The 17552-nt window shown below is 41.6% G+C and overlaps 1 protein-coding gene across 1 annotated transcript in view; it reads right to left on the reverse strand.

The window, feature by feature from the left end:
* dchs1b (dachsous cadherin-related 1b) overlaps positions 1-17552 on the reverse strand; it is a gene marked incomplete at its 5' end in the record, with an annotated part of 71439 nt that overhangs the window by 18744 nt on the left and 35143 nt on the right. The window contains 3 exons of the mRNA XM_083927066.1: positions 119-355; positions 587-818; positions 2872-3060. Coding sequence (XP_083783192.1) covers positions 119-355; positions 587-818; positions 2872-3060 — 658 coding nt within the window. The remainder of the gene's footprint in view (positions 1-118; positions 356-586; positions 819-2871; positions 3061-17552) is intronic.

Raw genomic sequence — 17552 nt, forward strand, 5'->3', positions numbered from 1 at the left:
CTTGGCAAATCAGGTCAATTAAATTGATTAAAGCAAGCCTGGTATGACTAAAGGCAGCACAGATGACATACAGTAGAGCAAAGAGAGAGGGGGAACTCGAAAGCACAGGCGACCTCACCAGTCTTGGTAGCAGCTCGCACCACTCCAACCGCTGTCCCCCTGAGAACATCCTCGGACACAGTGAAGAAATACTGCGCCTGGTCAAACACGGGAGACGCCACCGAGCCTCCTACCACACTCACGTTTACCCTGGCATTGACCGGCGCTGTCAGACCACCGCCATCCTCGGCTGATATCACCATGGAGATTACCGTGTTGGCTTTGCCATGGAGTGAGCGGGAGAGAGATATCACTCCTGTAGAGGAAGAAAGATGAGCAGAGAAGATGAAATACTTAAACACTCCAAGGCAGATATGTTTCACACACAGACACACACACACAGACACACACACACAGACACACACACACACACACACACACACACACACACACACACACACACACACACACACACACACACACACACACACACACACTCACACACACACACACAAACACACACACACACACGAACACATACACATACCTGTGTCCTTGTTGAGAGTGAAGAAACCAGAGCCTCCTGCAGGTACTGTACGGTAGGTCACCCTGCCGTTTTCCCCAGCATCAGCGTCATTTGCTGTTACCTTGACAACAGAGGTTCCCGGGGCACTATGGGTACTGAGACTGACTGTATATAGGACTGGATAGAAGGTGGGCCGGTTGTCATTGATGTCTACCACCAAGACCCGCACACGTGCTACGGAGCTCAGGCCACCCTAAAAAAAGAAAAAAATCTGATTAGATATTTGCATTAAAACATGATGTTAGCAGAGTACAAACGATCACATCAAGAAGCACAAATGCTGTAATGATATTATTGACCTTAACTGACTAGTCCGAGAAAAAGGGAGGCTATATCATAACAATAGCTATTTTCGTTAAAACCACAGCCTCCCTCCCTTCCTGCACTGTATATCCCCGAAGAAAACATCCAATTTGTTTTCTATCCCTTGGTGAAGAGCAACAATCCAGAACTTTCATGTTACCAAACTGTAACAATATATTTATGCCACACTGTTAAGACGAAGCAGCTGTAAAGCAACACAGAAAGATGAGTTCTGTGTTGTAGATCCCTGAAATATGGAGCCAATCAACCGTTGTATGCATTTGTTGTCAAGGAGAAGAGTTTGCACTCATTACATTGTATCTGCCGGCTTAGTTTTACGAGACCATTAAAAACAGGGATAGTTAAGACGGATTTGACTTGAGCTGGGAATGTGCCGGGGGGTTGGAGGAGAAGATGCATCGTGGGGGTGGGTGGTAAATTATAACCCTGGATTGAATCTTTACCTGAAGAGGGCTTAATAAAGAGAGTAAAACGTATGAACACTACATTTATAATAATACATTTAAAACAATTTTTACAGTACGATTATATTCCTCTGTGTAACCCAAGTATACACAAGAGAATGAATGCTTTATTGTGCCTTACGTGGAGTTTCAATGCCTATTTCAGTTCATCCACTGTGATAAATTGATACTTATAAAACAGATAGTCCCAGTCCTTGATTGTCACTGGCTGAGCCGCTTTTATAGCCATTGTAAAATACCCTACAAACACACAGCTGTGACCGCAATTAGTCCACCAGGATGAAAATAGTCAGAAAAATGCTGTTATTCGATGCACAAATAACACAAAGATACTGGAGAGAGAAAAAAACAAAGAATGCCTACGTTTGAGCAGGCAGGGAACTCGCTGTGTGTCGTTTCGTTGGATAAATACCTGTTGCCCAATCCACCGGCGAACTAACATTAGTAAAGTTGTCAATTGTTAGCGATATCAGTTTCGATACAGTGCAAAACCAAGCTAGCAAGCGACAACAGCTAGGGGAAATTAACATAATAATTACCTATGGTAGATACATAAGTGCTTACAATGGAGCTGCAACTTCTTTTATTCTTCCCCCTGATGTTAGGTACCTTAGAGAGCCCATGGGGGTGAACATCATTCATCCAGCCTAACAACAGCCCTAAATAGCTGTTCTAAAATCACTGTAAACCATGGCCTCTTTGGGCTCATTGCTTTATTTTAACGTGTATGGGTCTACAGGGAAGATGCTAGTAAGACGGCTGTTTAAATTGACCGTTGAAATGGATCTGTTTTCCTACTTCTTTACCCTTTTCCTCCCCACACTCTCTCTCTCTCTGTTTGCACTGATTGCTTTGCCATGCTGTTGCGTTTCCCCTTGATTTTCTTTTTTTTTTGAAGCCTCACAGTAAGAGACAGGACGCTGTCTTTTTCAAACATGTCCATGATATCTCTTTGATCAGATGTATCTGAGTGCAGCTGTACACATCTTTAATTTGACTTCTGCTTGGAGCTTTGATCAGAAGAAGCATTACACACTCGGCAGACGTGTGTTCAGAAGTTCATTTCAGTTGATTAGACTTTTATTGTACATAAGATGCAAAAGTTAATGAAATACGTTTGAGAAATAGGTTTAATTGCTTTCATGCCGAGACTTGGATGAGAAAATTGATACCCCTCTCATGTCTGTGCAGTAAATATGAAGCTACAGCCAGCAGCCAGTTATCTTAGCTTAACACAATGGCTGGAAACAGAAGTAACAAAATTTACCTGGCAGAACCATAACCTGACGCTTACCAATTAATATATTTCACTTATAATCTGTCTGCGACATGCTAACCATCATCTACTGACTATCCCTATTATTATTATTCCACTATTTAAGGATGTATTTGTCTGACAGTATGAACGGCTTACAGAGATTGCATTTGCTATCCCTACTATTTTAGGGTAAGAGTTACCCCGTCTGTTGCGGTGACGGTCAAGTCAAACTTGTCCAATCCTTCGTCTCGGTCCAGAGCCGTGCTGGTGCAAATCTGGCCAGTTTCCTTGTCAATGGTAAAGTGGGTCGGTGCTGCACTTCCAGAGCCTGAACCCAGGATGTAGGATATAGCACCAAAGGAACCGCGGTCCTCATCCGTGGCTGACACCTGAGGAGACAAGAGATGCAAGGTAAGAAGACATAGACGGTCCAACGGTGCCAAACGGCTCGTAAGAAATAAGGATTTCAAAAAAGCATTGCGCCAACACACCCAGCAGGTCCCAAAATATGCGCGAAAAGAACCTACACAAGTCATAATTATTATATACGAGCTGAGGGCCTTTCTGTTATCACAATAATGTCCCATAAAGTCACCTGTACATCTGCACTTGTCAAAATATCACACACCATTGCACTACTTATTATGATTTCTAGAGTGCTAAAAAAACAAGCATCTGTGAGAGCGATTCCTGCTTGTAGACCACAGATAGACAGTATGTAAAAAAAGGACAGAAATTCCCCACTGTGCAACTGGCAGAGGGACAGGTGGTGCGGTTACCATGGATACAGAGGGAGGGAACTGACAGGTAACCTTTAGAGAGGAAAGGAGATTTTAAAAGAGGTTGTGAGTTTGATTCAGGGGTCAACAGAGGCATATTAATGAATATGGAAAGGTCAAACTGTTCTTTTAAATGGCATTTAAATAAAATACACTGGGAGAGCCACTGAAACACACACCTCACATATCCACACATCTTTTTTACCTTTCTTTCTTCAAAGAAGACATGCAACAACAGGTCCCTTTAATGTTTTTTTTGTTTTCCTGTATTTACTGCACACACAAACACGCACACGCACACACACACACACACACACACACACACACACACACACACACACACACACACGCACACACACACACACACACACACACACACAAACACACACTGTTATGCTCGGACTTAATGCATTAAAACGCTCAAAAGTCCCATAAGACAACAAAGATTTCCTTGCAAAACACAAAAGGGAAATGTCCACTGGGCTCTTCTAACTGAAGTTTTACACTGGTCCATAACATTGTTTGGTGGCGTTTATGGCGCTTGTTAAAAGTAGCATTCACCCTCAGATCTCTAAGCCTTGAAGGCGAGCCAAGCTCCACGAGGCCTCGTGACATCACTATTCTCAGTCATACAGTTTCTTTCATGAAGCATCGGGTATTTGAAATGTCAGATCTCCTTTTAGTGTTGTTTTGGTGTGAACATTGATATATTTTTTAGAGATATAATGTTCTACTGTATCCAATTGAATCATCATCTCTGATGAAATGTTGCAATATATACAATCTTTTAAATAAGAAAAACAAATAAAAGAAGACGAGAAGACAGTTGTTAAACTGTTTCAAGAATTAGGTAGTGATATGAGAAAAAGGTCATGGGAAAAGTGAAGAATAAGGGCCTGTGTTTTTTTCAGAGCACCAGCGTCTTTTTTCAAATGTTCCCAGTGAGGACAGTGTATGTCATTTTTGTTTGGCCGCTTCTAGTGGAAAATCTCTGAACTTTTCATAAAAGCGCTGTTGTCATCACTGTTTCACTTTTTCAGGAAACTATCACAACAATGACAGAAAAGCCCATTTGTGGGAGCAGATCGGCCAGACACTTGGTGAATGTTGTGCTTTTATCACTGTACCTATGCATAGATATGCTTGCTGTTCACTGTCTAGTCAACCCTCTGTTAATGCAGTATTAAGCTAGTTATTGTTGTGCCGTTGTCATTGAGACAAACCCCACAGGCAGCACTTTGAAGTGCTACTATTGTTATTGTCTTGAGAAAAGGGTGAGGTATGAGAAGTTATGCCTATGTCTCATATCATGACATTTTTCTTGAAATATTCTTTTAACAAAATTTGACTTTATTTCTTAATAGGCTGACCTATGGGAAGAACATTCTATTAATGTTCTAAAACCCTCATTTTGTTTTCTTTTTCATATAATTACCCCCAGTAGTCTGTTATATCTTCATAGAGTATAAAGTGCAAATAGGTTTGCTTTCTATAGATTCACTGGTGTTGCTATAGTGTAGTGTTTTCCACTATCAACGTCTAATAAAAGGGTTCGATTTGAAAAATACAGAATTAAAAGACACCTCTCTTTCATCTGTGCTTGTTGTTTGAGGTTTCCATCACATCTTTGTCTATATCCTACATGTGAACTCGCCCTGGCCCTGAACCCCACAGAGCGCGGGCCCACCGTAGCAGACATCCGTCATCGATGTCTTCCAACCGACCAACACATGTCTTCACCATCACACTTAACTACTGGCTACAGACAAACAGACAAAACCCCTACCACCTTGAGCTCATAGTGGTGCTCCTATAGGATATTAAAAGATGGGGAATATTAGAACAGCTCCATCAGGGGTTTTTTAGTCGTGTTACCGTGGCTAGACGGTTGTGGTTTTTGAGGGGTCCTAACCTCTTCCTTTGGTCAGTGTTTACAGCTGGGGATTTTAGATCATTGCTGGGACTTCCTTCGGATTCCAGTGTTGAGACTAATACAATCTTCTGGGATCTATGCACATGTCTGGTTGATCGTCATATCTTTCGGACCGTCTGTAATGGATTAGCCACCTGTGGTGATGAGAACTATATGAACGTGTAAATGCTCACACACAGACACTTGCATATATGACGACCCCATTCTTTTCCCTAAATCTAATTAAAGAGGCTTAACATCCATGACCGCCCACCTGGTCATAGGGTGACTTCATTGTCACCTCTATCTTTACCCTTTTAAAGTCTTTTGTAGGTCACAAACAAAGACAATTGACTCTACAACTCTACAACTCTAATACTCTACGACCGTGTTTGTTCGGTTTATATGAAAAAATACTGCGGTTGGACACATAAATAGGCTTGGAAGTAGTTTTTAAATAGAGGCTCGGACTGGAAAAGACTTGCATAGAGGCTGGGAACAAGAAGGAGAGCAGGACATTGATTCTTCACACACTCTAAAATGTAAAAACCCACAGCAGTATGGTATGGATTCTTCATGCTAGAAAAAAAATATACAACACAAACACAAGGTTGCACGAAGAAAACGCCTATGCAAGCACACTTTCATGGAAACCTTGGGAGCTATAAAATAAAAGATGTAATGGTTTGGGTTTTCTGCTGCAACGTACTACATGCAGTACAATAGTTTTGTCGTTACAGACTTGAAATGACAAAGTAGAACAGAAAAAAATGCAGAGGGACAAAACCAAGATGGAGACAAACCCTCCAAGGCATGAATACATGACAAGTATTGTCAAAGCACAGCCGTTTGAAATGTGTAGAAGAAGAAATGCACATCAACCCTCCAGAACAGACCGGAGCCTGTTAGGTTAAACTCTGTCATCAGTGAATTTCCCTTCTGTCAATCCATCTGACAGCACAGCACTAATGTTCAATTTACACTCCACAGACCAGAAGGTTGGATCAAACTTTGATGCCATATACTCATCTCCCAATTTGTTGCAGCATGCTGCATTTACAGTACTTAATTAAAATAATTGTAAACACACAGTTGACATGTCTTCTTCAATCAAAAGATCTGGTAGGCCAGATGTGGGTGTTTGCCAGGGAGAAATTCCTCCCACGCCAAAGCCTGCTCTCTGATGCATGACCAGCCAGCCAGCCAGCTAGCCGGCCTTGGCTCTAAACACCTATTCCTCATTGTACTCTCCGGAGGTTTCCCACTGTGATAAACATACAACAACATAGCAACACATACAAAGACAGCAGCCTGTACCTTTTCAACATCTAAATCTCTCTTGCTCTTAAATGCTTGCATAGAGCTTGTCTGCGTGATATTTGTGGGATCTTCCACATTCACACAGGTTTTTGAATGAGGGTGTTGATGGCAGGGTGGTCTAGTAGTTAGAAGTTTTTTGTTTTTTAACTGTATTGTCAAAAGTTTGATCCCCATGTTTTTGTAATGCTCTGAAGCAAGACACTGAACCTCAAAAGAGCGTTATTACTCGCGAAAAGTTGTTTTGGGTAATGTAGAATTTACAGATATGTAGTTGAGAAAAAAAACATCCACATCCTTTAGTGGTCATTATAATATTAAAGGTGGTTTTTCCAAGTTGACTTCCATACATTTTGGCAGGAACTGAAAATAATTGCTGCCTGGAAGGTGGTGAATGCTTGGAGTGTGGTTCACTTTGGAAAATGGTCTGCAGTAATGCTAAGTACACACAATTTGTAGTTAATGGGCTTAAACGTGCAAAACCGCGGCTCATTTCTGAGGAAGCTCTGATATCCCACCTTATGTCACAAAATACTGAAGTGTCCTGTGATGGGAAGATGGCTTGAACGTGTCTGCTAATGATAACTGACCTACAGACGAAGCATTTACACTTTATAATCTCTTCTAACATGCATTATCTGACGTACCAGCTGCGCAGTTTCCTTTTTGACTTTGACGACTTGGACTGGCCTTTCAGAGCATTTATCGGTGGAAATAAAAATCATCAAAACACACACCGCTTCAGTTAAGCATCTGCCAACCATCTGAACTTGTAATACACAACATATAAATTCATCTGGCATGCTTTCAGTTAAGGGTTTTCATGCAACACTTTAGATTTAGGCCTACCTATTGGGTGTAGCACATTGACCGACTGCTCTATATCTGTTAAAAGACACAGCGTTAGTCTCAAAACATTACTCTGGTAAGGACTATGTGAAAAACAGTCAGGAAGAGCGTGCCGAGTATCGGATTCAGCCAGGGCTCATGCCTGGAGCTTTTTGTCCATAGAGGGCCATTCATCCCCTGGCTGGGACAGTAGAGGAGCGATCACTCACTGGAGCATTAGCAAAGATCCAGACCTCATCATTCATTTGCCTCACTCGTCGTCATACGCACTCGCTCTTTCTTTGTTTGTCTACCAATCCACTTAGCCTTTCTCTATCGTATGCTCTCATTCTGCTTCTGCAGGTACTTGTACATAGATGGACGTCTTTCTCTGATACATAGTAACTTAAAATACCAGAGGGTCAACTTTTGCTGTACCGCCCACATCTCATCAAACCTCAGTGAGTGACATGTATGGCATCAACTGACTTGATCCAGGTTGTTTTTGGATTATTTTCGTCCCTTTTCTCCTAGTTCCCCTATTTCCCTTTCTGCCCTTCATTACACTCATGGTCGAATCTTTATTTGCTGTACTGCACCGTTTCTCTCTGCATCTCCTCTATTCTCAGCTTCTCCAGATGTGGGCGCTGGTCCAGGTGGATCCTGCTGTTCTCTGCAGTTTGTCTCTGTAAAACATCAGTTAGTTTCAGAGGGAGTCTGCGCACGGCTGTTCGGACACAGCTGACGTACCTTTGCTGCGGCTCTGGACTTGTTATAGTTTCTCATGGAAGAGAGAGAGAGAGAGAGAGAGAGAGAGAGAGAGAGAGAGAGAGAGAGAGAGAGAGAGAGAGAGAGATATTCTAAATGGCGTTGAACTGATATTGATTCTTAGTCTTGTTGACTTATTCTTCAATCAGATATTCCCTCACTTAAACCATAATTTAGACCATTTTAGACCATTGCTTTATATTGGCCTTGATTTTCTGTTTCAAGTTTGGCAAAACTGGAAGTTCCTGGATGAAGTTCACCATGGCTGCTCATGTCTCCTTCTGACTTAAGTTACGGCATTTTACTCCATTCCCAGATCTCACAAATTAACTGAAAGAGAATAATCTTATTATTATTGATATAAAGTAGGAAACCTCTCTCAGTGGAGTGTAGATCTCCCTCTCCCCTCCCAAACACAGAAGTGTTGAGTCTTACTGAATTGTGGGACTTTCTTCTTAATCCTGCACTCAAAGAATTCTGACAACACTTTACCACAAACCCCTCTCGGTCGGTTAAGAGAAGCGAGGAGTCAGTGTCACTGACGGTATGAAACAATCAATAAAATAGGTTTCTCCAAAATTGTGAAGCACCGCAACCACGGGAAGTCCCAGAGCATACAGTCATGCAGGTGCACAAGAAATGTTTATCTGCGCACAGAGACACACACATGCATGCACACATGCACACAAGAGCGAATGCACGATCTCCTTCCAACATGATAGACCTCAATCTGCTGAACTAAATGCATCAGTGGTATAATTGGACGCAAGCTGAAGTTATTTACAACAAACTGAAATAGGAGACTGGCTTTAAAAGCAATAACTGAGTTGGATTGTCAGATGGAGCTTAAACATTCATTTAACTTTGTCACTCTTTTCCCGTTGACACATTCCTTTGCTCCCCGGCGAGTTACATTTCTCATATACGGCATTCTTAAGTCTCCAAATCAATTTCTGCCTTTCTATTGCCAATGAGCTGAGGCACTTTGGGTACAATTAAGATGTATGGGAGGGAAGGAGTGAAGGGAGGGGAAGGTTGAAGAGAGGGGGAAATACTTTGGCAAAGGAACAAAAGGCAGGGCTAATGATAACATGAGACCTTGAAATGGGAATGAGGAGGACTGAGGCTTCATATAGCTTCTCATTCGATCTCCATTCCTCCCTTGACCTCCCCTTTCTCTTTCTGTCCTCTCCCTTGCTCGTTCTTTCAGCACCCTATTACGGCAAGTGCTTGTTGTCTTTCATGTAGAGTTCACGGCTGGAAATGATTAGGGAACATCAAACCACTGAAAGGAAGAGAAGGGGAGGGAGGCGAAAGAGACAGAGCGAGCAAGATTGACTTCTATATTTGGAAGAAAGAACGCTAATATTATTAATGAACATTTGTTTGTCTCCCACAAAGGTGGACACATACACACACGCACACACGCACACACACACACACACACACACACACACACACACACACACACACACACACACACACACACACACACAGCAGGACACATTTGTAGATGTTCCACGCTCAAAGCTAAACAGTAAACTATACCATAGATTTACGGCTTTAGCCAATTGAGTTTAACATGCAGACATGTGGTATGTGTTAGGAAGTTTATCTTGAGGCTGCATCTCATGTTAAAGGACACAGGAGCTGTTGTTCAGGCATATTCACAAGTCAAGTCACCTGATGTTTGGTGTTTTCAATGCCTGTATCTGGTATGTTTATTTTTTTCAGTCATATGAGTAACGATTTATTCCGCAGACACAATCCTTTTGACTTATAATGTATGATTGGCAAAGGAAATCATCATCAGTGGTGCGATGCTTGCTAAATTAGAAATATTTAGCATTGAAATTATAGATCAAGCAAGCTGTCATCTAGTTTGTGAAAACAGGTAGAGGAAGAAAGGAGAGGGATTGGACTGAGGTCTGAGAGAGATAAAAAGCTAGTTACAGGGATGGACGGAGGGATAGTGGGAACACAATGAGGGATGACATCACCTTACTGGACTCTGGAGAGTGATAAGAGGCGTAGGGGGATTTCGATGGTAGCGATCCTATCTTGCGCAAAGCTCTGCAATGTGGCAACTCTTAACCCTTGCCTGTCTACTGTATGTGTGTGTCGGTGCCCCCCCCCCCCCCACACACACACACACACACTTTTTTTTAAAGATTCCTTTTCAAAGTGAATCCTGTGGGCCTTGAGTGACAGCTGGTCTAATCAGAGCAGAAATCAGCCCTATTTTTTACTCGCTGTTAAATATTTATAGCCGTTTAAACCCTGACTCTGTCTGTGTCCAAGGCCTCACTCTGGCTGGTGCAGCAGCTGCTAGCAACAAAGGTGCATATCTGTGAAATACCGTGGATTTTTATTGTTGCTATCTGCTATCGGGGAAACTAATGAAGAGCTCAGGGTCAGGTGTCAAAGTTGAAGGTTGAATGTGAGCGTTCACCCCCCGGGATGACGAATACAAATTGTCACAATATTTAATGTTTTGGCCATTAAATGGTCTTTAGTCTACAGTCTTAAACATCAGCTGAGAGTGTTTTCTAAGAAGAAAAGAAACATAATTAGGGGAATCAACATTGCGCCTTGTAACTGATCCTCAATCACCAATCAAATTCGGACATCTGTGAGCTTAATGAGGCTCAACGCTGTTACATTGTTGACGAGCGGCGCAACTGTTTCATGTACATGAAAATACTGCAAAAGCAAAACAAAAGCTGCTAAAACAAGGAGAAGAAAATGCATGACAGAACTTTTTCACTAGGCCATCTTGATTTACACAGTAAGGTCTGTAATATAAAGTAAGCGATGATTATCACTTATTGTCTTCCAGTTGTAATTTAGCTCCAGAAATGAAGAGAAAACAGTAATTAAGGAGTGAGAGAACACAAAGACAGAATGGAGCTGGACCTCAGACAGGACTGCTGTCTTGAGACCGTCTGAGCTGTTGGTTTTTCTGGGAGAATGAGAGGATGAATGATTGAGAGCGAGTGCTCCCCGGTTGCCTCGGGAACACCGCTCTGGGTAATTTCAAAATTCTTTAACTTGCTAAAACGGCAGTATGTGTTTAGGAGGATGCATCTGTGTTCCTGCTGCAGCATTTCTCCCAGAATGGGTGCAGACATGTGTGTGTGTGTGTGTATATATAAATGTTGGGCATTTTGGCGGTGTATCCAATAAAAATATGACAAAGAAACAGAGAGAGTGTGGAATCTGTTTTGTTTCTTTTCCTCCACTGGGACACCACAGGATTTTATTTTCTCTTTAACGAGTGTGTGGGACTCTCAGACCACTGTTAAGAGTATATCATTGGGCGCAGGCACTTGGAATTAGAGGGTGGGCATCTTGTTGATGGTTATTGTCTCCAATTAGTGTTTTAGTGTTTTAGTGTTCATATCTAGGGAAGAGGATGATAAGCTAGGAGATCTGTCTACTCTGTCGGTTTTCAGAGTGTGTGAGATGAGGGCAGACACAGAGAGCAGTTCTGATTATGGGTATTGATTAGTCAATCTGTGAGAGCAAAAGTCACAGAAAGAAGAGATCAATAAGTGTGTTTTGAACAATCTATCATGAAGACAGCTGCTGAAGGAGTGGAGAAAGTCAATGTCAACTTCCTCAAGAAATCTCAAATTTTCTCAATAAGATTGCCATTAGCAAGAGTTGAAAGTCAAAGTAGAGACAAAATGTTTGAAAAATATTTGCTTAAGAGCTTTGAACTGTCGTGAATGGGGTGTTACGTTATCTTCATGTTTTGATTTTGTGACTGAGTTTTTCCTGATAAAGTTCCGCAGTCTTAAAATAAACATTATTATCACCATCACTATATAAGTCTGAGATGCTAAGACAAAGTTTTCCAATCTGGAGACCAAAAGCAGAAAACTCCTGTCCTCTCAATCACATGGTTCAAGCTGATACGCAAATAGAGATACACACACAATACCTTCTAAACATAAAGGTTCGGGCTTATCCGTGTTGATTGCACAGCTTCTCTCTACCAAACCAAAATAGTTTCTTTAAGCCTCCCGGCCCTCCAACCATTTAGTCATGCTTCCTGAATGTGATCCCTGAGACTGTGGGACAGTTTCATCATGGACTCATCAGTCACCATGTCAACAGTGAGCTGTAATGGTAAGGACAATGGATGAAAGTTAATTAACACGAGTCTCCAGTCAAATAATGCAGAATGTTAGTCATGGTTGGTATTTTTCTAACAGCAACAATAGAGCATTACCATAGATATTCTTATTGTGGCTAGGCAAAAGAAAAAGTATTATCATTTTGTTGACATTTAATGATGATATTAAATTATATTGTTTACTGTTGAAGTCCAAATAAATGAAATTTTAAGTCAAATAACAGAATTAGTTATTGGAGGTTTTGGTTTCCCCACTGATGAGTTTTGTCTAATGTGAATCAGATATTTTCACATTTTGATTATGAATGAGAAACTGACAGGTAAAATGTTTTTTTTTTTTTATGTATCAGTTGACTGAGCTACTACGGTAGGCATTTATCTTGTGAGCAAAGAACCCAAACATGATTCATTGAAAAGCCACAAACATCTCTCTAGCACTCTCGACTCTCCCCCCAAAAAAAGCTCAAAACATGGCAGATAAAAAATGCCTGACCTCATACAAACCCAGAGGTATACTCCAAAAATAATTTGTCACTGCCGCAATGATCCCTTGTATCTTACGCCTACGGCACTGCATTGGTTAGGGCATTGTTGCGCATTGCCAGATGGAAGCCTTTAACTCAAAGACTTATTACATTATTTATCTATTACTTTCTCTGCCTAGGGGCTAAGAATACAATAAATCTAGCCAAACTTGAGTTAAAGGATTCTACACTGACATGTTTCCAATTCAAACTAAATCACAGCTTTATGAAGTAAATCTGATTGAAACCAAGTCCCCCTGTGTGGAGCAGCAGGGTTTTGTTTTTTAGATGGATACAAGCTTCCAGGCTAGTTGAAGCCTGATTTTTTTTTACATATAAACATTTATGTTTCAGTGTCATTTTATTTCTCGATCTGTAAACGAACACACAGCTATGTGGGAGGTTCACACTAATAAGGCAGAGTGTGTTTATCATTCTAAGTAAGCTAGGCTTTACTAGGGACAGACTAAACCTTTTTCTGCCCTCCAGAAATGGTCATACAAAGAGCCATACTCGTCTGACAATATGAGTTTCAGGGTTACAAACTGCACAAGTGTGCGCATGTGTGTCAGTGTATGTGTGATCAAATCAATGTGGGTCTAAAGGGTCAAAGGCGAACCAAATTTCCAGCTGTGCCTCTCTTTCCTTGACCCCTTGAGACAAGTTTGTGTGTGTGTTTTTGTGTGTGTGTAACAGGTCACCACTACCGCTGCGTGAATGTATCACTGACAAAATGGAAGAGAGCAGCACCTGGTATTTTTGTACAAAAGTAAAATGCGTGGCAGCCTTGACTACAGGGACTCCCTGCCTGATGTGACAAACCAGGGTTCAGCAAGGTTAATCTCACTTTTTGTTTTCTTTTGAAGAATCACCACACGGAACAGATTTATCCAGCTGTGTGTATGTGCCTTTCCTTTCCTCTTTCCTCTGCTTTTTACACCTTAATCCCTCGTCTATGTCTGTAGTTTCTCCAAGTCGCTCTTGTTCTGCCTGAGGTCAGGCAGTTGGAGACCTCTACCTCAGGGAAGTGACAATAGTAAAAGATAGCAGGAGCATCCCCCTGAGCTTTGACAGTACATCTGGTGTTGGATTACTCCAATAGTTGTTGACTGCTTCAAACTAGAGCGTCCATGTGTGTGTTTGTGCGGTTTTATAGCGAGTCTGCACGCTTCAAACAGTAAACTAGAAAATATAGCAGAGTGGATCTGAAATCCTTTTAGTGTCTGTGTATCAAGCAGTCACATCTCCAATAAGAATATATAAAGTACAAGGCTTTATAAAAGGGACTGTCCTAAGGGTGAAACTCAGGTCAGGATAAAGAGGTAAACCACTAACGTGCCTGTATATGACAGCATCTCTCTCTCTCTCTCTCTCTCTCTCTCTCTCTCTCTCTCTCTCTCTCTCTCTCTCTCTCTCTCTCTCTCTCTCTCTCTCTCTCTCTCTCTCTCTCTCTCTCTCTCTCTCTCTCTCTCTCTCTCTCTCTCTCTCTCTCTCTCTCTCTCTCTCTCTTTCTCTCTCTGCACTGCAAAAATGCATGTTCAAATTTAAGTGAAAACATTTTAGATATCAGCAATATCTAGCTTGAAATAAGTATTCTAATCACTAATGATCCCCTGAGTTTTCCATCAGCCGGACATTTGAGGTTGGAGTTAAGTGTCTACATTGACTCTGCCAAGCACATCTGTAATCACTGGATGTACAATATGTGATATTCTGGCGGATATTATTTTCATCATCAGATCATAAGAGTGTTAGGTCTAATAATTGTAAAAACATGAACATATGCGAAACAAAACACTAAAGCATGACATGAGATATTTTGGTCCAGAATAAATCATTGTAAAAGCCCAAAGAGTTAAAATGACTGTGAACAGAGAATACCAGAGGATCTTCAACAGACATCTCCCAAAAGTCCAAATAAGATACAGTCAACAGCCTTGTACAGTCAGCAATAGATGATCCGATCCATACTCGAATCAAGTCCGATAACCTCACTTTCCAAGACTAAAAACATGTTCAATGTGATATTTTAACTCAAAAGTTTCTCTGCAGAATATACAATTTGACAATTTTTTCAAGGTGTTCTTGCTTGCTGCTGCTGATGCCTCAGTATTGTTGCTTTCCTATCGACATGAGTGAAAGTGTGTTAAGATCTTCACCAGCAAACAGTAATATTGTATAACCAAAAACCCACGTGCATCTATGGTTATCTGATGATTTCTGCTCAGGCTGTATGTTACTGTACATGCCCTTTGACCTTTTGTATTTTCTGTAGTCATGTGCACGAAAAGGGTCTAACAACAAGCAGCAAAGCTTAACGGCTGCTAATATTGTACCTCAGACTGACAATGGAGCTAAGTTGATTGTGCAGTCAGGAGAAACAGGCAGCTATGATAACTGGATTAGCCTCTCAGTGACCCTGGCCTGAACCCCGGACAGATTCAGAGATGGGTCACCCGCTCATTGACTGTTGGGAGAAACATATAGAGGTTCTTGTGTCTGTGTAAATGCTCATTACCATCAGGGTTAACAGCAAGATGAAACTAAACACAGTTAAGACAATTTAATGTGGAGAAGGTTAAACTACTTGTGTTCCATAAAAGACCCCGGAGGTCACGGACTCCAGCTGCTATACACACCGTGTGTGTCGGCTAATTAAGAAAGCAATGGATACTGTTAAAACACACCATTCTCATGAATACACACACACACACACACACACACACACACACACACACACATACACACACACACACACACACACACACACACACACACAAACAAAGAAACACACTCATGTACAGTATACACTCATATTGACACATAAACTGCTGACTGGTCAGCTTGTAGTCAAAGCAATTACCGCTTAATGAATTCTATTGATTAATTTTATTCTACTGAAGGTTCAGGAGCCAAACCACACACACACACACACACACACACACACACACACACACACACACACACACACACACACACACACACACACACACACACACACACACACACACACACACACACACACACACACACACACACACACACACACACACACACACACACACGCCTACGATAAAACTCAATTCTGCTTAACTGACCCACAGAGACATAAAAAAGCCTCAAGTTTTTGTGGGGGAAGACATTAGACACTGCAATTTTAGATTCATACACAGCCTGAGGGGGTGAAAAACTAGCTTATCCTTGTTAAATTAATTTCCTGACGCCGCACATGTGAGGTGAATATGAGGAAGTGGCGGGAAACACAGTCCTGATTCCTAAAGCACCTGTCAAATCAAAGTTCGTAGAGGACCAAAGCCTGAATTTTGACCGTGCTCAGAAGAGGCAGCCAAGTTATTCTCGGGATAAAGTGTTCTGTCTGAAGCCACTTTACATGCTTAAATCCTCTTTGTCTTTCTCTGCTGCTTTTCCTTTATTCAGTCCTCACGCTTTTCATCTGCTCTCGTCAGTTTCTCGTGAGAGGATTGAAGTTAATTGCTCCTTTGGGTCAGCAAACTTTCACTCATTTGTCCCTCTGATTTCAGCGCGAACAAAAGCCAGGCAGTGCGGACGGCCACGGCTCGGCCAAACAGCGGGAGATCTATCAGATTAAAGCGAGCACCGGAGGTGCACACTTGGTAAACCAGGTCGTCAGTGATGTAGAGCATCCATTAAAGATACATTCATGTATGTGCACAAAGGTACAACACATGTGCGCAGTCTGCCTCCCCATTATCATCCCCATCCTCCACGGCTAGCTCAGCCAACTGGAATTTCCAAGAAAAACAGGTTGGCTAGGCATGATGCAGCCCTGGGGTCAGAGAAACAGCCAACTCCTGCAGGGAGCGAATCAGGCAGGGATGAAGAAAAGGGGAAAGAGAGAGAATGTGAGCAGGGAAAAAAAGAAGAGGGAGAAAGGGGGGTTAGCGTTGCACACCTACGGACGTGTGGAAAGAAGTCTTAAATCAGCTGCATGTCCACACTTCATCAGTCAGCTCCCTGGGAAATGTCTTCTCAACACAGACCCACTGCAAGCACTGTACAGCAGAGTAGTGGCTCCAAATACAAACACTGCAGACGTGAACTGGGCAGTCATAAGCCACATATTGCTCCATTGTTTCCAATAAAAAAATATAAAAGCACACCACCACAGGTATTCAAAAGAATGTTGAGTGCTTAGACAGTTGTTTTATCTGAGTGTTGGGAAACTGAAAATCTTAATTTCTTGAACAGAGGCAAAGAAGCAGAGATAAGCTGGAATGAAGATTAATTTAAAGCTGAATAGTCTCCACATAGAAAGAATTTAGCTTCAAAGAAAGAAATAATGAGACTCCAGTGACTCTGATTAATTGAACGGCTTATTCTATCTCCATCACTCCATCTTTCCTGCTATCTGTATCTCTGCTGCTTTCATTCACTGCGCTGAATCATTACCAAAGCGTCTCTGACGTTATTACAGCAAAGAAGAAAAAAAAACTAAAGCTATATTACCTCATGCAGAAAGCTTTATCTAATTTACCTTCACAGTAGATAGAAAAACACGCTGCCACACTGTTAATTTAAATGTAGAAAATGTTAAAAGTTTAAGAATATTTTATATATATTTCCAACATTT

This window comes from Echiichthys vipera (genome assembly GCF_963691815.1).
Source record: "Echiichthys vipera genome assembly, chromosome: 14".
Lineage (NCBI taxonomy): Eukaryota > Metazoa > Chordata > Actinopteri > Perciformes > Trachinidae > Echiichthys > Echiichthys vipera.